The sequence below is a fragment of the Cavia porcellus genome, unplaced genomic scaffold, assembly GCF_034190915.1.
Source record: "Cavia porcellus strain 051 isolate PalLab524CR breed Dunkin Hartley unplaced genomic scaffold, mCavPor4.1 scaffold_9, whole genome shotgun sequence".
Lineage (NCBI taxonomy): Eukaryota > Metazoa > Chordata > Mammalia > Rodentia > Caviidae > Cavia > Cavia porcellus.
This window is the reverse complement of record NW_026947492.1, coordinates 34913600-34934580: the sequence shown is the minus strand read 5'-3', so window position 1 is coordinate 34934580 and position 20981 is coordinate 34913600. Positions and strand designations below refer to the sequence as shown.

At 39.6% G+C, this 20981-nt stretch overlaps 1 protein-coding gene and 1 long non-coding RNA gene across 5 annotated transcripts in view; one reads left to right on the top strand and one right to left on the bottom strand.

Moving 5' to 3' along the window:
• The window catches only part of Pgr (progesterone receptor), a 71475-nt gene extending 68773 nt beyond the window's left edge, over positions 1-2702 (bottom strand). The window contains exon 1 of one of the 3 annotated variants that reach the window (XM_063256190.1): positions 424-2702. In XM_063256190.1, the coding sequence (XP_063112260.1) occupies positions 424-2051 (1628 nt within the window). In that variant the 5' untranslated portion in view covers positions 2052-2702. The remainder of the gene's footprint in view (positions 1-423) is intronic. The other 2 variants (XM_063256189.1, XM_063256188.1) reach the window with 2 other exon arrangements.
• The window catches only part of LOC134477665 (uncharacterized), a 37678-nt gene continuing 17412 nt past the window's right edge, over positions 716-20981 (top strand). The window contains exon 1 of one of the 2 annotated variants that reach the window (XR_010049770.1): positions 716-833. This is a non-coding gene — a long non-coding RNA (uncharacterized LOC134477665). Of the gene's footprint in view, positions 834-1148; positions 1274-20981 lie in introns of those variants that run through there. The other variant, XR_010049769.1, reaches the window with a different exon arrangement.

The following is a 20981-nucleotide window of genomic DNA, read 5'->3' as shown; positions in this document are numbered from 1 at the left end:
GGTGAGAATACGGTGTGCCAATCCCAATTCTGCTTTGCGTTCTGTCCCTCACCTTCCAGTCCCACCCATCTCGCGGGGGAGAGGGCAGTGTCCTAGTCCCCGTCCTGTGCACATTCCCGTAAACACCCAGGAAAGAAACATTTCACTGAGCATCCAACTCCCCTAGTGGTTTCCAACCTGTGGGGCAACAAGGGATCTACTGTGACGCTGCACTTTTCAATCGGGGTTGGTCCTGCTTCGGAATCTGCAGATTTGTTTGAAAAATGCCGTCTGGGAGGCACTCTCTAAAAATAGCACATTCTGTACCGCCTTGGCGCCCCCTTTTAAGGAGAAAAGGGAAGCAGGGGCCACAGTGCCCTGGCGCCCCGTCCGGGCCGCCCACCCCCTCGGCCTCACGGGCCGCCGCGGAGGACCCCGCCTCACCTCAGGTAGTTGAGATAGGGCGGGTAGACCTGCGGCAGGCCGTCCTTGAGCACCGCGGCCTGGTAGCCGAGCTGCGGGAGCCCGTTGAGCCCGAGCGGCGGGTAGAGCGCGGGAGCGGCGGGCGCGGCGGCGGGCGCGGCGGGGGGCAGCGCGTCCCGCGGGAGCAGGCAGGCGGCGGCCGCGGGCTTGCAGGGCAGCGGCGCGAAGGGGCCCTGCGGGGGCGGCGCGCCCTCGGCTTTGTACAGGATGCACTCCAGGGCCGAGCCGGGCGCGGGCGCGGGCGCGGGCGGGACGGCGACGCCGGCGGCTACGCCCCCTGCGGCCGCCTCGCCGGGTCTGGACGAGGGCGCCCGCGGCGGCGGCGGGGGCGCGAAGTCCGGGAAGGCGGCGGGGCTGGCGCCGGGCAGCAGGTACGCGCGCGGGGAGCGCGCCGCGGCCTCCGCGCCCTCCTCCTCCTCCTTGATCTTCAGCGCGGGCGGCTGGAAGTCGCCGTACAGGGGGAAGGCGTCCTCCTTGGGCTCGGCGTCGGGCGGGTAGGGGCAGTCGGGGAAGTCGCAGCAGGGCACCGGCGTGGCCGCGGCCGAGGGCGAGCCCCGCGGCGGCGCGAAGGCGCTGGGCGCGGAGGCCCCGCCGTCGTAGCCCTCTCCCTCCAGCAGCTGGCGGGTGCGCGCGGCCAGGAAGGGATGGTTGAGCGGCAGGATGGGCACGTGGATGAAATCCACCACTGCGGTGGCCTGTGGGGCGCGCCCGGGCGCCGCCGCCGCGTCCTGCTCCGCCACCGCACCCCGGGGCGCCGCGAAGCGCGAGTCCTCCTTGGGGACGTGGGCGCCGCCTCCCGGGGCAGCTCCAGGTGAGCCGGCCGCGACGCCGCCTCCGGCCACGGCGCCTCCCAGAGCCGCGGGCTTGCCGCCCTTCAGCAGCGGGACGGCGGAGCCGTCGCACTCGGAGGCGTCTTCGTCCACCTCCACCGCGGCCGGTTGAGCGGCCGGCTTCGCCGCGGCCCCGGGCCAGTGGGGGCCCCCGGGGGTGGGGAGCAGCAGCTGCCCGGACGGCGGCAGCCCGGTGGGCAGCATCTTGGGGGCCGCTCCTGGCCCGGAGCCGTCGCCAGCCTTGGTTTCCGGCCGGCTCATGAGGGGGGACAGCACCTCCCTGGCGGCGGGGGCACCCCGGGAGTCCTCGGGAAGCTCTGAGCCAAACAAGCACCAGGGGCTAATGACCCCGCAGGCGGGAGGGCTGGTGCGACTCTGCCTGCACCCCGAGGGCGCCAGGAGCGTGTCCAGGACACTGTCCAGCAGCCCGCTGTCCTTTTCTGGCGCTCGAGAGCTGCTGCCTCCTGCACCCCCTACAGCCTCGGCTCCGGGGTACGCGCCCGCCGCGTCTAACAGCGGCTGCTGGTCCTGCGTCTTCCCGTCGGGGGCGTCCTGACCCTGGCTGAGCGGAGGGAAGAGCAGCCCGTCCAGGGAGATGGGGATGGCCGAGACCCCCGGGGAGGCGTCCAGGGAGGTCTGGCTCGCCTGGAAGGGACCAGCGTCCGGGCGACCCAGCAGAGGAGACCCGACCTCGGTAGGGGAGGGCGCGCCGCCCGCCGCGTGGGGAGCCCGGAGATCCTGTGCCTGCGGCTCAGTCATGACGACCTGAACTCTCTTTTTCTCCTCCCCTGTCTCTAGGGAGGAGGGAAAAAGGAAGGAGGAGGGGGTGTCTGTAATATAGGGGCAGAGGGAGGAGAAAATGGGTGTTGAATTTGGCCGGACCCGGGGGATCTCCACCTCCTGAGTCGCGGGGCGGTGCTGGTCAGCTCCTGCCTTCGCTCTCCATCCTGCGGTCTGAGGAAGGGTGGCGGTCGTCTGTCAAAGGAGGAGGGCAGATGCGGAGGGCAGGAAAAGGTGAAGGATCGCTTCCAGTCAGAGTTCTCCGGCTGTCCGTGGACGGGAGATGCTGAGTACTCACAAGTCCGGCGCTGGAGTGGTGGGTGCTGCACTCCGGCTGCGGCTGCTGCTGCGGCTGCTGCTTAAGCAAACGACACGCGGCTGTCTCCCGACTTATTCTCAGGCTTCAAACCCGGGCATGCTGTGCAGTTTAGGGTTTAGCTCTGATCTTCTTACAAAGCCCGGGTGCTCCTTGGACCTTTGGGACCGCCCGTTCTCAGGCGTACTTCTGCAGGCTCCGGCTCCGCACAGCGGCTCTCAGTTCAGTGGTGGAGGACGAGCTGCCTCTGGCAGCAGATCCCATCCAAATGCCAAGTGAAGCTAGATTTCGTTAAGAATGCCGTCCTCGCAGCCCAATCCTCACTCAATACTACTAGGAGACTTAACATGAGTGGTAATACTCTAGTCAGACTCCACAGCTTTCTAGCAACGCCTCCTCCCTCTAGGGAGGCCCGCCCAAAGCCCCTCCCCACCCCAATTATGACCCGAACTGAAACTCAGGAATAGGTATTCCAATCCTCTAGTTTGAATTCCACTGTAATATAGCAGGTGTTTCCTTAGATGGAAGCTCCTAAGCATGTCACATTTTGTACCACCAGTTGCTGTGCCCATCAAATGGGAAAAATGAATAGATTATATGGGAAACAAAATTTTTGTAACCATTTCAGGACTTCAGTTTTATAAGGATTTAATGTAAGCCACACTTAGCTACATTGTGTTTTAGAGTACACATATCAAGAGTGACCTTAACTATTTTAAGAAAAATTTTCCCTATGAGTTCCATTAACAGTGAATGCTAATCTTGGACTTGAGACCTCCCAGGGTGCCGGGATTACAGGCATGTGCTACCGCTGTGGTTCTCTTGAACAGTACCCAACGTAATTTAGCATCTTGGGAGTGGCAGATAATTGATAGCACTTCTCTACCTGTGTGGGAACTTTGGATGTTATATATCACACTTTGATTAGTTCTAAGGAATACATTCTAATTCTTAACGCAAAGTTTCCGTTAGCTCTGGTTTATGTCCTATACTACACCATAAGAGCCCCAGTAAAAAAAAAAGAACAGTATTCTCTCCTATCAGTATTCTCATTCTTAAAAATAATTATCTCTAAAGTCATGAGGATAGTCTGGAGAGAGTGAAGAATATTATGATATTTGAGATATGATATATCAGATACAGAATAATAAACTAAAATGGTTGGACTAAAATCCAAGATCACTGGGTATACTGACATCATCTTAAACAAAATAATTAAATCTTATTTAAAATAATTAATTAAATCTCCTTTTAGGGTGTCAAATATATGCTAGTGCCTCTAAGTTTCTCTCACTCAGGGTGGAGGATACAAACGAAGACTAAGATTTCAGGATGTCCAGAACCTCTAGTGGTGAAGAGCCTGGATCCGGCTGTCGCCTGGGGCTGGAGGGCATATGAGTGAGAATAAGCGTGTTAGGCCACTGGGTTTTGAAGTTGATCGTTCCAACAATTAATTAACTGACTAGTTTTATATATGTAAGAATTAGGTAGATAAAGAAGGACTAAAGAGAAGTCCAAGAAACAGATATAGTATGTTAACAAGGCATCTAATAAGATAATATAGTATGGGATCTACAAGGGAACTGTTATGGATGGAGCATGGAGTTAGTGTGGGAAGAAAGTACATAAAGTTACACAGATGATTTAATTTGTGATTATCATTATTATTATTGTTTTCAGAATCTCCTCTTTGCAATCCATCTTAAAAACACTTGATATACTTTACCGAGTTGTAATTAGGTATTAGACAGTTCACTCATGAGCATGCAATTCAGTGGGGTTTTTAAAAGCATACTTAGGGTTGTGTGATCATCACTATTGCCAATTTTAGAACCTTTATAGAACGCTAAAAAATCATACCCATTGTCAATAATTCTACATTTCCCTACAATTCTTCCAGGAGCCATGAAGTATTTTTCGTTTCTCTGGATTGGGGTATATTGTACAGTAATATCAATGAAATCATGCCATTTGTGGTCTTTTTACTGACTTCTTTAACTTAGCATATTTTCAAGATTCACCTGTGTTGTACATGTATAATTACATCATTGCTTTTGTTGCTAATATTTCATTGTGTAGATATGTCACATTTATTTATCAGTTGTACAACTTTTTGTTTTTTCTACTCTTTGACTACTATGAAAAATGCTGTTATGAATATTCATGTACAAGCTTTTGTGCAAATGTGTATTCATTTTTCTTGAGTAAATACCTGGACAGCCATTTCTGTGTCATATGGTGATTCTAGGCTCTTAATTCTTTGAGAAGCTGCCAGACTTTTTCCAAAGTAACTGTACATTTTATATTCTCACCAGCAGTGCATGAATGTTAGAGTTTCTCCATGTCTTTGGCGTTTATTCTTTTTATTATATATTTCCTAGTGTGTGAAGTGGAACCTCACTGTGATTTTACTTTTTGCTTCTGTGATGGCTACTGCCATAAAATCTGTAGAATCTGGAGGATCTAGACATCCCTGGGAGGCAGTCTTCTAAACCCTTTACATATATTTATGGTCCTATGAAACAGGCAGTATTGTCTCCAGTTTATTGTTGGAAAAACTGAGGAAAAGAGTGACTTTATACAGTATTATAACAAGAGAGCCAGATGTGAACCTAAGCAATCATATGCTAGACTTCTTATGAATGTGATTTTAAATGTTGTAGGGGCTGGGGATTTAGCTCAGCGGTGTAAGCGCCTGCCCTGCAAGCAGGCAGTTGTGAGTTTGATCCCCGGTACCAATTAAAAAAAAAAAAAGGGAAAAATGTTGGATGGTTTCAAATTTGGTTCTAGCTTGCTGCCATAAAATTAAGACTTTGAGTATTTTTTAATGTGAAAATCTCTATTTGGCTTAATTTTCATTTGTTACATTTCTCCCAAGCAGTGTTATCTGACTGTTGTTTCCATAAGACTAAAAACGTCTTTAAATGGGAAAAATAATAAAGATGCTCAACATATTCTAATACATCATTACACCATGAAACTTGGTGCTGGGTGATTCACATTGTTGGCACAGAAACACACTATATGAATCTTTTAATGACACAAAATTCACGGATTAAATTTAAGTGCGATGGGGTAACTCCATATATTCCTGACAACTATTTTTGAAGAAGAAAAGTCAAACCTGGAAGTTTTTTCCCTGTAGTTTGAAAAAAAGGGAGTTTTATTAAGTTACAATTGTCATAGAACAGGAGACATGTATTTAAACTGCATAGCTTCTTAATGAGATGTATATTTTAAACTGTTCAAAATGGTAAGTTGCGTATGTGTATGTATGCCAAATATATATCCATCACCACAAACAAGATGTCAGACATAACCTTTGCCCCCAAAATTGTGCTTGTATTTTTAAAAAAGGTGTACTTATGCTACTTTTTTTTTTAATCTCTTTTCTGTCCCCTCCCTACATTCCCACTACTGGTCTCCCTAAACCACTAATCTGCTTTCTGTCACTGTATGTTAGGGTTTAAAGATTCCTATCTGGTTTAATAAACATCGCCATAAGTTTTACATGATTATGTATTTCAGATTTAATGTTTTCTGTATATTTTAAACAGACTTCATTATAGAATTTTTAGACTGATGGAAGAGTTAAACAAATCATAGGAATGAACATGTGCCTGTGTACAAAATCTCCCCTATTGTTGGCATCTTTTATTAATAAAGTACATTTGTTACACTTAAGGAGCTGATACTGATACATTGTTACTAACTGATATCCATAGTTTATGCAGAATTCCTTAGTGTTTTTTTTTTTTAATGTTCACTTCTTTCTAGGATGCCATGCAGGGCACCACATTTCATGGTTTTCATATCTCTGTAAGCTCTCCTTGCTGTGACATTTTCTCGGAATTTCCTTGTATTTCAAGACCTTGATGATTCTAGGAGATATTGTAGGGTACCACTCTATGTGTGGGCTGGAGGAGGAAAAGTAAGGAGGTAAAATAAGATCATTGTGGCATATCTGTGCATACTGTCAGCATAATTTAAGACTATAGATGCTGACCTTGATCACCTAACTGAAGTGAGGTTTTTCAGGATTCCCTACTCCACTTATTATTGTTATTTTTGTCTTTTTCCTTTTTACTGGTACCAGAGATTGAACTCATGACTGCCTGCTTGCAAGGCAGGCACTTATGCCGCTGAGCTAAATCCCCAGCCCCTACTCCACTTATTATTTTTCCCTCTTTCTGTATTGAACCTTCTGAAAAGGAGAGTGGATATTTCAGTATAGATAGATCTTATTTTATCAATTTATAATTTTATAAATTATGATTTCAGTATCATAAGAAAAACTACTAAAACAGTGTCAGAAATTTTCTGTTATGTTGTATCCAGTTTTATGCATTTAGGTTTTACATTTGTCCTATAATAGATTTTAACTTAATTTTTCAAAAGGCATAAGGCCTAGATCTAAGTGAATTATTTTTTTGTATGTGATTATCTGGTTAATATGGTACCATTTGCTAGAAAGAATATATTCTTTCTTCACTAACTGTTTTTGTAGAAATTCAGTTTTTTAAAATATATATATAAGGATCTGTCTCTAATCTCTTCATTCTATTTCATTGTTCTTTAACAGTCTTTAAGTCAATACTACATTGTCTTGATTGTTGCAGTTATATAATAAGTCCTTGACATTTAAAGTATTAATGGTCCACCTTTATTCTTTTCACTCAAAACTTTTTTGTCCCTTGCATTTTGATATATATATGTATTTTAGAAGAAATTGGTGCCTGCTTCAATTGTTATTGAGATCAATGTGAAATTATACACCATTAATTTAGAGAAAACTGACTTCTCACCAATACTGAGTCTCCCAAACCATGATGACACTATTTATCTCCTTTTGTTAGGATTCTTATTTTTTCTTGACAATGTTTTGAAGCTTTCAGTGAACAAGTCTTTTATAACTTATCTCCAATTCATTCATATTTTGATGGTCTTATGGTTTGTATCTATATGTGCTTCTAAAATCTCATGCTGTCATAGATGGGGATTTTCATAGACAGCTAGATCTAGAGTGTGTGATTACTAAGTTAGTCCATTGACTGGTTTGGCATATTCTAGATAGGATGAAGGTGCTCAGCCCTAGGTGTGAGCACTACCTAAGGGTGGGGAGCCTGGATAAAATATAAGCAAAGGAAGAGTCACTTGTGGCTTGCAGCTTGCTGTCTTGTTGCCTTCTGTTTCTCTTTTGCCATGAACTGTTTCTCCTCTGCAGCGCCCCTCTGCGTTGGAGCCAGCCAACTATGAACTAACTTCTCTACAAACTGTGTGCCAAGTTAAACGTTTCCTCCTTTAACTTAGGTATTGGGTATTTTGTCTCAGCAATGAGAAAAGTAATTAAAACAGAGTTTGGTACTGGAAGTGGGGTCTTTGCTATGACTGTACCTGGCCATTTGGTTTAGGGGGTCTTTAGATCTGGCCTATGGGAAGAGTTAGGGAAGGTTTGAAGATGCCAGATGAAAAGTGAAGCTGGAATTTCTTAGGTTGAACTCGATTGGAGATTCTGGTCAGAGTTCAGAAGACCAGAATGCTGATAGAAAAATTTCCGTAAAGAACAGGCACCAGAAGTATCTTCTTGGAAGGACTGCATTCACTGTTGGGGATTCCATATGATGTGTGTTATGGGTTGGCAGAAATTTTGTCTGCATTTTACTCATGTTCAAAGATTTTGCCTGAGAGCAACAGTGAGGGCAGCAGACTAATCTGTCAGAAGAAGTTTCAATGCAGTCTAATAGGCTGTGGCATGGTTACTGCTGGGGGTTTTTAGATTTATGTTGAGAATCAAGAGTAAAAAGCCCAACAGAATGATTTAAAATGTTTTGAGTTTGGCCAGAAAGGAAATTCCAGTGAAGAATTCAGCAGCCAAGGGAAGTTGTTTCTCAGGGTTTGATTCATAGGCACTCAAACTCTACAGCCAAGAGAGAAAGAAGCTTGGCTACTGCTCCAACTGGTAGCATATTTTGGCATCATCCACACGGTGCTGATTTTAGGCACATGCAGAATGCAAGAGTTGTAGGGTCAGGAAGGCTTCTACCCAGATTTCAAAAGAAGTACTCAGAGGTCAGGCAGTGTGTCCCTGAAAGGGCAGTGTGTGAAACTGTGAGTGTGAAAGCTGTAAGTGCAGTGGAGACCCCAGAAGGTTGAAGAAGCCAGGAGCATGGATGTCTGAAGAAAGCTGCAAAGAGTGAGCAAAGCTGACCAAAGAAAGAAGCTCTGGGAGCTATAGCCACACACAGTACTGTAGGGCAGAGCACCCCAAGCCCTTTGGTGTCCACGTCATGCTACAGATTGCCTCATGTGCTGGACCTGCCTAGGATGCTATACATGGAACTACAAGACTTAATGTTTACCCTGCTGGATTTTGAACTTACTTTCATCCCATTCGTTTGTATCTTCCTGTTTGCATTTTTTTGAAATAGTAATGTTTATCTTGTGCCATTGTGTATTGAAACTTTCTTTTCATTTGTATAGGTACTCCCAGTTAAGAGTTTGCCTTGAATCTCCAAGAAGACTTTGGACTTGGACTTTTTAGCAGTGCTGACACTGTTAGCATGTGGTATTTCTAGAGATGGGCTAAATGCCTTTTGTATAAAGAGATGTGCCTGAGTGTTTTGGTATCAGGCATGGAATGTTATGGCTTTTATCTGTATGTCCCCTGAAAGCCTCCTGCTTTCATAGGTGGGACTTTTCAGAGGTGATTCAGATTGTGTGATGCAATATTGAGGATACAATACTGAGATCAAGGCTGTGTAATTACTACATTAGTTCACTGGTTGACTTGTCATAGTTCTGGGGAGGATTAAGGGTGCCCCATCCTGAGCAGGTGTCCTGGACAAAACATAAGGGACAGAGAGAGGGCTACTTTGTTCAGATGTGGCTTGCATGATCTCGTTCAGTTTTGTGTTATCCCTTTGCCTTGCCACTCTGCACTGGAGCCAGCCAACATGAGCCAAATAAACCTTTTCTTCTTTAATTTTAGATGTTAGTTATTTTGTCTTAACAATGAAAAAAATAACTAAGACAAATGAAGTTATGAATGGAGCCTATATTGGTACTCTGTAATAAAGTACTATAGATTTAATGGTTTAAAATATCTAGTTATTATCTCACAGCTTCCAGTGATGAGGAGTTTGGACATCACTGAGATGCATTGGTCAGGATTCAGTGATTGCAATCAATGACTCATTCGACACTGCATTCCCATCTTAGGAATGGTTGATCAGGTCATTGGCAGCATTCCTTGAAGCCATAGAACTCATGTGGCTTCTATCTTTTTTTGGTAACTTCTGCTTTTTAAGGGCTTCTGCTAATTCAGATCCATCCCCATCTAGATAATCTCCATTTTAATTCAGTATAAACTGATTTGGGATCTTTATAAAATCTGCAAATTTTACCATAAATGAAAATAATCACAGGAGAGAAATATATTGATGGTCTTCTTACTCAAAAGATGACACTTATATAGATTGCATACAACAGGGAATGGAACTTTTGAAGACATTTTAGTTGTACCTAATTTCTGTTCTACACTGTACATTTCCAGTGTTCATAACAAATGGCACCTTAATTAGAGAGATGACAGTGGACATTCTGTCAGTTTCCATATTTCAGGGGAAGCAGTCAGTCTTTTGCTGTTCACTGTGTTATTTGGTTAGGGTTATCATAGATGCTTCTGTCTCATGTTGAGGAAGTTTTTTTCTAGTTCCAATTTGGCAAAAGATTCACTTGGAATAGGTGTTGCCCCTCATCATATGATATTTTTACATCTGTTGAGATAACCATTTTTTCTTTTATTTGGAAAAATAGTCTTTTTTTTTGGGTTAATATTCTGTATTACTTTGGTTGAGTTTTTAATGTTAAGCCAAACTTTTATTTCTGGGTTGAACCCTGTTTTGTCATGATGTTTCATATATTGCATTTGAATTATAAAAGATTATTTTAGAATTTTAAATTTTACTCGTGAAGAATACTATACTGGTCTTTTTTATTTTAATGATTTTGCTTAGTTTTGAATTCATGAATTCTAAGTTACATAAATGGTATATTTTCATATTAATAGAATAAAATAAAAAGTGTAATGAACAAGTGCCAATGTAGCAAGCTCAAGGTCATGAGTTCGATCCTAGTACTCCTCTAAAAGTGTAAGGATACTTGAATCTGCACAAATACATGTATTTTAATGCAAGCCTTTTTTTGATGTTGACTGTCTACTATGACAGCAACCATAGTGCTCAAATAAAGCCTAATGCTTCCTTAAACTCAAAAAGATGAGTCAGTTTTGTTATGTGTGATTTTCAACTTTTGTAGTAAACTAAGAACTCATTTATTTGGGAAAATCACACTACATATGTCAGTAAATAGCTTGCTTGCATGTTTTTTCAAAGTATACATTTTCTGCAGTGTCACATATAATGTTTATGGAATTCCATTACCTAAGTATTATGTACAGATGAGGCTAGTAAAGTTTGAAGTTTTAGAGTTACTACTTGTAGAGCCAGAACTCAGTACTAGGACTTGTGATACCAAATCTAATGTATTGTCACTTCACACATTGTACTGCTGTCTTTTGTACATGGTTTAGTGTGGAAACATTTAGATAATCTAAAGACTCAACAATATGAACACATTCAGACAGGCAGTTGGGCCACTAAGACCTGTGATTTGGTTTATTAGAATCTTTTAATGATTTAGTCTACTTTATGAAATAGGATTTGATATTTGCAATTCTAGTTTGAATAACTGTTACACAATTGAAATGGGGGTAATTTTAAGTGAAAGAACTCAGTGCATACTACAAAAGAAGTAATATATAAATGTCACTCCTCTGACCTTTCTGACATTGCTTTTGGTTCTGAAATCAGTGCCCCATCATACCCACAGGTTATTTAGGCCCTTCTGCAAAGACATTGACCATTGCAAAAATATACTTGTCTTTTATACTCCTATCAGATAGGAGATATTTTGGTTCCAAGTTACAGAGTTCTCAAAAAAAAATGCAGCTTGTATAATAGGTGCTGATTACCTGACAGACCAAGAGATCTGGAGGAAAGTAGCTCTAGGGCTGGTCTATAAGAGGTTATTAAAGTTGTCAGGGTCCCAGATTCCCCATCTTTCTAGTTGACTGGCTTTAGAGGCTGTTGTTTCTGTTCTTGTTCTATAGTGCCAAACACAACTGCTAAAGCTGCAGGTATCAGAGCCTCACATAACTTCTCCCAATATTATGAAACACCAAGTTTTTCTTGGCATTCTCTCTTCCTCTCTTTCCTGCCCCAACTCTCTCTATTAGGGAAGAAAATCTTCTTCTGAAGTGCACCTTAATGATACTCCATCAAGACTTACTGTCCAGAACTGAGTCATCTGCTCAGCACTAAACCAGTTACTCAAAGAAGGATCTGATTAGACTGATCATGACACACCTCCTGCAGACAAGTCTACTGCTTTGAGCATTTCATTACCAGTATGTGAATAAAATTGAGGTTCAGTTAGACAAGAACATATCTCTATAGTTGGGGGATATAGAAACGTGGAATACAATGAATAGGTTCTATCATTATACCAAAGTCTCATTTCCTTCAGATTCCCCTCATCTTCAGTGTATTTTTGTAAACATAATGTTTTCGTACGTTTATATTAACAGTGAGTTTAAAAATATCTCCTTACTGGATAATCTGTTTGTGAGAACATTTACAATGACTATCATTTCAAACTATTCCCTTATTTACTTTGAATTATTCAACTTTATGCACTAATTTCAGGTAACTATGGTTTTCATTTCTTTGGGTTTGACACATAGACCTTCAGAGGTATATGTGTTACCCTCATGTCCTTGTTCTGCAAATATGTAAATAGATTTGGCTTATACTTCAGTTTAAAAAATATGGAACATATAAAGAAATAAAAAAATTAGATCTCTCCTAAAATAAGAGCCCAATCAAAGGGTAAGTGAAATGAACAGACACCTCACAGAAGAAGTTCTAATGGCCAGTATATACATGAAGAAGGGCTCAACATCTCTGGCCATTAGAGAAATGCAAGTTACTACACTGATATTCCATCTTATTCCAAATAGAATGGCTATCATCAATAAATCAAATAATAACAATGTGATCAAAAAGGAATCCTTCTACACTGTTGGTAGGAATGTAAATTAGTGCAATCACCTTGAAAACCAGTATGGAGAGTCCTTTAAAAATTATATGAGAGATTGAATTTGAATCAGCTATCCCCTTCTAGGCACTTTCCAAAAGGACATCATATTATTGATATGATACATACATACCCATATTTATAGCAGCACAATTCATAACAGCTAAATCTTGGAAGCATCTTATATGTCTGCTTTCAGAAAATAATACTATTCTGATTAACTGATAAAATTAATAAGCACAACTGCCATGTAAAGTACCATGTATTTCCTAGGTTAAACACTGAAAATAATATTTTCTTGTTTTTATTTAAAAGAGAGTAAAACAAAAGAGAACAGAACAGAGCAAATCAGAACAGTACAATGCAAGCAACACAGTACTTCACAACAAGACAACCAGATATCAACAGTAGCTACCATAATGTCTCTTTTCTTTGAAATAGTTGAGCATACCTTCACACACAATATCAAACATAACAAAATTGTATAAAAACGTTCAAGAGAATGAAAGTTTTGCAGGACATTCAAAATCAAATAATAGAAAATGAACAATGGCTACTATAATATCTCGTTTTCCTTAAAAAATTTGGTTATACTATCATACCTATTAAAATCTAATAAGACACAACAGGATAGAACCAATAGAAACAGAAGAACAAAAGCATGGTAGGACTTCAAAACAAGATGATAGTAAATCAGCATGGCTGCCATTATGTCTTGCTTTCTTCAAAGTAGCTGTTCATACCATCATACATAATAAAATCAAACAAAACAATAAAACCACTCCAACCAATGAATGAAAACATTGTAAGACTTCAAAGCAATATAATGGGAAACTATGATTACCATAAAATCTTATGTACACTTACTATTTCTTATACTAGGGAAACTATATGGTATTTACACATGAGTTTGATTTATTTCACGTATGGTTTCAAGTTGCATCCACTTATTTATAAATATCTCAATGTGATCTTTCTTTATAGCTGAGTAGTACTCCATTGTATAAAAATACCACAATTTTTTTTATCCATTCTTCAGTTGATGAGTACTTAGGTTGTTTCCAAGATCTGGCTATTACAAATTGTGCCGCTATAAACATGAATATCACTGTGGTATAATGTTTTCAGTTCTGGGAATATACCCAGAAGTGGAATAGCTGGGTCAAATGGGACTTCGAATATTAGTCTTTTGAATAATCTCCAGACTGACCTCCACAGTAGTTGCACCAGTATACACTCCCACCAACAGTGCAGGAGAGTTCCTTTTTTCCCCACAGCCTCTCCAGCATTTGTTGTTGATAGTTTTCTTTATCCTGGCCATTCTTTCTGGAGTGATGGAATCTCAGTGTGGGTTTAATTTGCATTTCGCTCATGAATAATGATGCTGAACATTTTTTCATGTATTTATTTGCCATTTGTATTTCTTCATCTGAGAACCGTGTATTCATCTAGGATGCCCATTTTTGGATTGATTCTTCGAATTTCAGGGGTCTGATTTTTAAAAAATTCTTTATATGTTCTAGGCAGAAGTCCTCTGTCTGAGGGCCAGTTCACTAAGATTTTTTTCCAACTTGTGGGTTTTCTTTTCACTATGCTGGAGATTTCTTTCAACATGCAGAAACTCTTTAATAAGATGTGATCCTAGTTATTGATTCTGGGAAGTATTTCATGTGTGGTTTGGTTCTTGTTCATGAATTCTCTACCTATCCCTATGTTTTCAAGATTGTTATCTACCTTGTCTTCCAACAGATTTAGTGTTTCTGTTTTAATATTTAGATCTTTGATCCACTGACTTTGGTTTAGTGTGTGCTGATAGATATGGGTCTAGTTTTACTTTTTAGCATACGAAGAGCCAATTTTTCTAGCACCATTTATTAAAGAGACTATCTTTCTTCCAGTGAATATGTTTGGCCCCTTTATCAAAGATAAAGTGGCTGAGTGTGTTTGTAGTTGTAGTTGTATCTTCTAATCTATTTTGTTGGTCTTCAAGTCTGTTTTTATTTCAGTACCATGTTGATTTTTTTCACAGTAGCTTTATAGTATAGCTTCAAGTCAGGAATTCTGATGCCTCCTGCCTTGCCTTTGCTGCTTAGAATTGCCTTTGCTCTTCTAGCTGTCTTCTGGTTCCAAATGAATTTTAGGAGTGATTTCTCTAGATCTATGAGGTATGCTAGTGGTATTTTGATTGGGATTACATTTAATCTGTATAACAATTTTGGGAGAATGGCTATTTTCACAGTATTTATTCTTCCTATCCATGAAGAATGGATTTCTTTCCATTTTCTGAGGTCCTCTTTGATTTCTTTTTTCACAGTATTATAATTTTCCCTGAATAGATGTTTTACTCCTTTTGTTAGATTGATTCCTAAGTATTTCAGGTTTTTGGATGCTATTGTGGAGGGTGTGGCTTCTCTTATTTGTCTCTCAGTGATTTTGTTGTTAGTGTATAGGATTGCTATTGTTTTTTGAGTGTTGACTTTGTATCCAGCTATTGTATTTATATTTTTGTTTGCTTGTAGATATTGTTGACTTTGTATCCAGCTATTGTATTTATATTTTCGTTTGCTTGTAGTTATTTCATTTGCTTGTAGATTCGTTTGCTTGTAGATATTCTTTTTTAATTTCCTTGTACCACTGATTGCTCAGGAGTGTATTATTTAATTTTTATGTGTTTGTGGGTTTTTTCCAGTTTCTTTTATCATTAATTTCTAGTTTTTTTGGCACTTTGATCTGATAATGTGCATGGGATAGTTTCAATTCTTTTGCATTTACTAAAGTATATTCTGTGGGCTATTTTATGGTCTATTTTAAAGAATGTTCTATGAATTGCTGAGAAGAATGTGTGTTCAGATGTTGTTGGGTGGAACACTGTATACATCTATCAAATCCATTTCTTCACAGGTATGATTCAGTTCTGTTATATTTCTGCTGATTTTCTGTCTAGTTGATCTCTCCCTTTGTGTCAGTGATGTGTTAAGGTCTCCTGTTATAAATGTGTGATTGCTTATTTGATTTTTCATTTCTGTTAATATTTGTTTTGTATAGCTGTTTGCTCCCAAATTTGGTGCATATATTGCATAAGATTGTTATCTCTTCCTCTTGAAGTTTTCCCCTAACTAGTATGTAATAACCTTCTTCATCTCTTTGGGTCATTCTTGGTTTGAATCTCACAATGTTTGCAAACAGAATAGCTACCCCTGCTTTTTTGAGGTTCTTGTTGCATGAAGTATTGTTTTCCATCCTTTTATTTTCAATCTGTGAGTTTCCTTTTGGGTTAGATGGGTTTCTTGTAGACAGCATATAGTTAGATGTTGTTTCTTGATCCATTCTGCCAGTCTGTTTCTTTTAATGGGTGCATTTAGGCCATTTACATTAATGGTTGTAACTGTTCTATAGTGGTTTATTTTTGGTGTGTTATCTTTCTGCTGTTGCTTCTTTATCTTTCCACTCTGTTTAATTGTCTGCCTTGCTTAGTGGTTTTTATTCCCATGTCGATCTAGAATGTCTTTCAGTATTCTTTGCAGGGTTGGTTTGGTGATCATCAAGTTCTTTAGCTTTTCTTTGTTGTGGAAGTATCATACTTCTCCATCCATTTTGAAGGACAGTTTTACAGGGTACATCAGTCTGGGTTGGAAGTTGTTTTTCCTTTAGGATCTGAAATACTTCACTCCGTGCTCTTCTTGACTTCATTGCTGGTGTTGAGAAGTCTGCTGTGATTCTGAAAGGTTTTCCTTTATAGGTGATCTGTCTTTTCTCTCTGACAGCTTTTAATATTCTATTCCTATGTTGGATTTCTGGGATGTTGATTATTATATGGTAGTTTTATTCTGATTATGGCTATTTAGAATTTTATGTGCTTCACTGATCTGTATGTCATTTTCCATTCTCATGTTTGGGAAATTTTCAGCTATTACTTCTGTAAATAGCCTCTTGATATCATTTGTGTTGTCATCTTCTTTTTCATTTAGCCCTATCAATCTTATGTTTTTCTTTGTATCATCTTGCAGCTACTGAATTATTATTTCCTGATTCCTTGTTATTTTTAAAAGATCTTTCCTTTCCTGTTCACTAGCTGCAATCTTGTCTTTGAGGTCTGGAATTCTATTTTCATTTTTGTTGAGGTGGTTTTGCCAACTCTCAATGGAGTCTTTGATTTCCTGTATATCTCTTTGAATCTGCTCCAGGCATTCTGTTTGTTTCTTGCATTGTTCATTCAAGGTTTCCATCTTTTTGCACTGTTCCTCTAATTTTTAAACTGTGTCTTCTTTAGATGTGTGCAGCATTTCTTTCATTATATTTATCAATTCTTCTTTTACCTGGGAGATTATTTCTGATTTGAGTTCATTTATAGCTTCCCAGAGTTGTTTCTTTGTTTCAGTTTTTATCATTTCAGGCATTTTAGGTGTATGGCTTATATTTTCTTATATGTACTTGGCTCCTAGGGTTGTTTTGGATGGCCTGGACATTTGAGATTGCATTTTGGTGTTTTGTTTTCTCATTTTCCTATATTTCTGGGTTTAAAGTTTTCCCCAGGTGTGCTGGAAATCACCTTGTGAACTCTCAGCTCTTGGGACTGAGTGGAGGTCACTGGGCATGGCCCAGTCAGGCCTGCAGAGACCTCCCATGCATCCTCTGTGGTTTAGGATGCTGGGCGAGGTTCTCACCACTGGCAGTGATGGTCCAGAGCTTTCCTGGAGTGTGAGCCCACTGGAACTCATTTGGTACACCCTCAGCTTCCAGGACTGTATGGAGTTCACTGCTGGAAATAATATTTTCTCATAAGATAAGCTCACTAATGACTGCACAGTTGAGTATAAAATAAAGTATGAAAATTTTTAATTTAAAATTATATGGCTCAATTTTTTCAGTTGCATACAGTTTACAACATATATTACTATATATAAGTATTAATAGGAGAAGAGCATTGAGTCCTTAAAGGTAAAGAAAGAATATATCTAAACATATAACAAATCATAATACAGTAAACAAAATATCAAATACATGATCTAGTGCAACAACAAAAATTTTAACTTAATGCAGACTATTTATGAGACTGCATGTAATTTTTAGATGTGAGCCAAACTCATTTCTCAAAAACTTCATGTTTTCATTATTCTGATTCTTTTTATAACTACCTACTTCACTGAAGACTCAGAAACTTGTGTTTAGAAGAAAATGTGTTTTTCCAACATCAGTTATGGTGAAAGCATAATATAACAACATAGCTAGGTTTTGATGGTAATGTTCCTAATCATAAATAGCTACCTATATAGAACAGAGCAAACACGCAGGAGTAAAGTGGTAGAAAAGGTTTCCAACGGGAACAGATATTTATGCTTTATTGCCCTGGGAAATCCTGTCTCAATCTCTCTGTCTCTCTCTTCTGCTTTCTTTTTTCCTGTTGCTGCTTCTCAACCCAGCATGTGCATTTATTTTTGTTGTTGTTGTTGTTCCATATTAAGGTTGTCGTAAACTCCACTTTTCCAAAATAAAAAAAATGTGATCAAAAATTACAATGAATATTTAAATTAAAAACATTATCACAATAAGAGCCACATTGCCAGTAATATTCCTCAGAATACTTCTGATTGCTTCAGATACATTACCCTGTAGTTCTTGTCACATTCCAAAACAGTTCTACAAGTCCTTTTTGTGAATATCTTCCCTTGGATAGTTGTGGGGCACAGCCAAGGATAAACAGCTCATGGCAGGATGATAGGAAGCAGAGAGAGGAGAGAGATCAATGGAATAGTGATGAAGATAGACCCTTCCAGGCCATGCCCTCAGGAATTTGCTCCTGTGATCAGACTTCACCTCTCAAGGTCACATTTGGTGACAAACTCATCACCGGACTAACCCACTGATGGGTATCATGCTCCCATGATCAAACCACTTCTCCAGAGGCCCATCTAACATAGCAGAAGGCTTTGGGAAGATTTCTAGATATAACTAAAAACAAAAGGTTGTTTTTAATTGACTTGGGATATCAACATAACAAAGACACTGATGAAAGAGAAGTTCCACAACTGCTTTAGAAGGTGATAAGAATGATGGGAGAAGTAAGAGAGTAAGTATTTTGAGAGGTATTCATGTTAATGTGCTTACTGTGATAAATTTTTCAACTTAACCTTCACTGAACTGACTGGCCTCTGCCAGTTTTCATTCTACTGCCCACTCTTCCCCATGTCTTGATCATTATCCTTGAAGGAAGGAGAAAAATAATTTCTTTGTAGAGACTGTAATTACAAAAAAGTGCTTGACATTATATATGGTTTGACATAAATGTTCATAATAAAAAAAAAAACAACTAATGAATACTTTAACCATGGAAAGATTGGAAGGAACCAAAATTGTTCTTTAAATCTTACCTTTAGTGTATTTGAGGTGACACTGATTAAAACTGCTTATATATAAAACTAATTTTAATTTTGTAAATTTATTCACAATAGCCAAGAAATGGAAATAACCTAACTGCCCATCAGTTAATGAAGAGGTAAAGAAAATATTTATGTATACACAATTTGGTATTTTTCAGCGTAAAAATACAACAACTCTATCATTTGTGACATGATGGAACTGGAGATAGATTTTTTGTGTTAAGTGAAGTAAGCTAAGCATGGGAACATGATACTGCATGATCTTATTCATGTGCAGAATCTGAAAAAAAACTGATTCCATAGAAACGGAGGATAGAATGGTGGCTGCCAGAGGTGGAGCAAACAGTGAATAGGGAGGGATGGAGAAAGGCTGATCAGTGAGTACTAGGTTAGAGTTAGAAATAAGGGATCCTGGAGTACTATTGCATGGTATGGTGACTACAGATAATGGCAAAGTTCTGTACATTTCAAAGAACTACAAGAGAGGATGTTGAAAGTTTTAACATAAAGAAATGCAATGGCATAGCTTGGATGGGTAGTTCATCCCAGATAGCGCGTGTTTTGGGTGGCATTATTAGCTAAAATGAAAAGTGTAGTGTAACAATCTACTTCATTTTGACTTGGTTGAGATTCAAGTACATTTAAATATGAATGTAACATCTGCAGTCTATTAAACTCTGAAAATGCTACCTCATTTTTTACTGAATGCCCTCTTTGCAACATTTGTGATGTTTTGCAAAATATTACTAATATGATATTTAGTATTTTCTTTACTCACATCAATTCATTATTGTAATAACTTATGAAGGACCATAATAAATTATGATAATAATCAACGGGTTTTTGATGTTAAGCGAAGGTTTCCTATGTGTGACTGAACGCAGCGCATCGCTAGCCTCATGGTTGCTTACACTTGAAATGTATTAAGTGATTTCTCTGCCATTGCAGCTACTCAGTACAGTTCCTGTGTAGGTAGTCATGCAGCTAGAGACACTGCTGTGTTCAGTTGCTGTGTTGGTTGATGAGACGTCCTGGAGTTCAGACAGCACTCGAACATTGATTCTGGTATTTCTCTAGTAGGGTAATTATATTAAACTATATATTTAGTGTAGTGAATAAACCTATGCACAAATTATCTTAATTTTTATCATTTTAATGTTCTATTTTATCATATTGTGGATTACTGTTATTTAATAAATAATCATTAAAATATTCAACCTTTGTCTCTATACATCAATTTAATTTTCTATTTAAATAGGGTAACATATTCTGATATGTTGCAGAGCAGCAAACTGCCCTGAGAGGCATAAACTCTATAGCTATACCACTGAAATAATAAATGTTTGAGGAGACAGATGTGTTTAACCTGATTAAAATATTACAGAATATATACATATATTGAAATGTCACAGGGCATCCAATTAACTTGTACACTTTTTATGTTTTTATGCATTCATTAAAAATTAATAAAAAAGAATTCAAGTAACCATCGATTCAATGCGGTTATACCTTCTTCCCCCTGCCCTTTTTTCTTCCACAATTAAATTTTAATCCTGTTATCTTTTATAATGTTTCCCAATATGTGCTTTAATATAGTTTTATATTTACTTGATTTTCAGCTTTATTGTATAGTCTTCTACTTATACAAATTGGTAAATCATAGAGCATTTTCACCTTTTCTTTCCATTTATAAATATAACATCCTGTCCTATAATTCCTATCCTGATGTTGACATTTTAGATTTTCCTTGGTTAAAGTACTTAGTAGGCACCTTAGGTGTACTTAGGTGCCTACTAAATATTTTTCAGCCATAGCTCAGACTTCAGTAGCTTCCAGTACTGAATTTTGGGGTTTTGTTTTGTTTTGTTTTGTTTTGTTTTGTTTTGTTTGTCTTGTTTGAGACAGGGTCTCGCTATGCAGTTCGGGCTGGCCTTAATCTCACTTTGTAGCTCAAGCTGGTCTTGAACTCATAACAGTCCTCCTGCCTCAGCTTCCCAAATACTGGGAATACAAGCATGTGCCACCACACTTGGTTCATTAAATTTTTCCATGTTCAAAGTC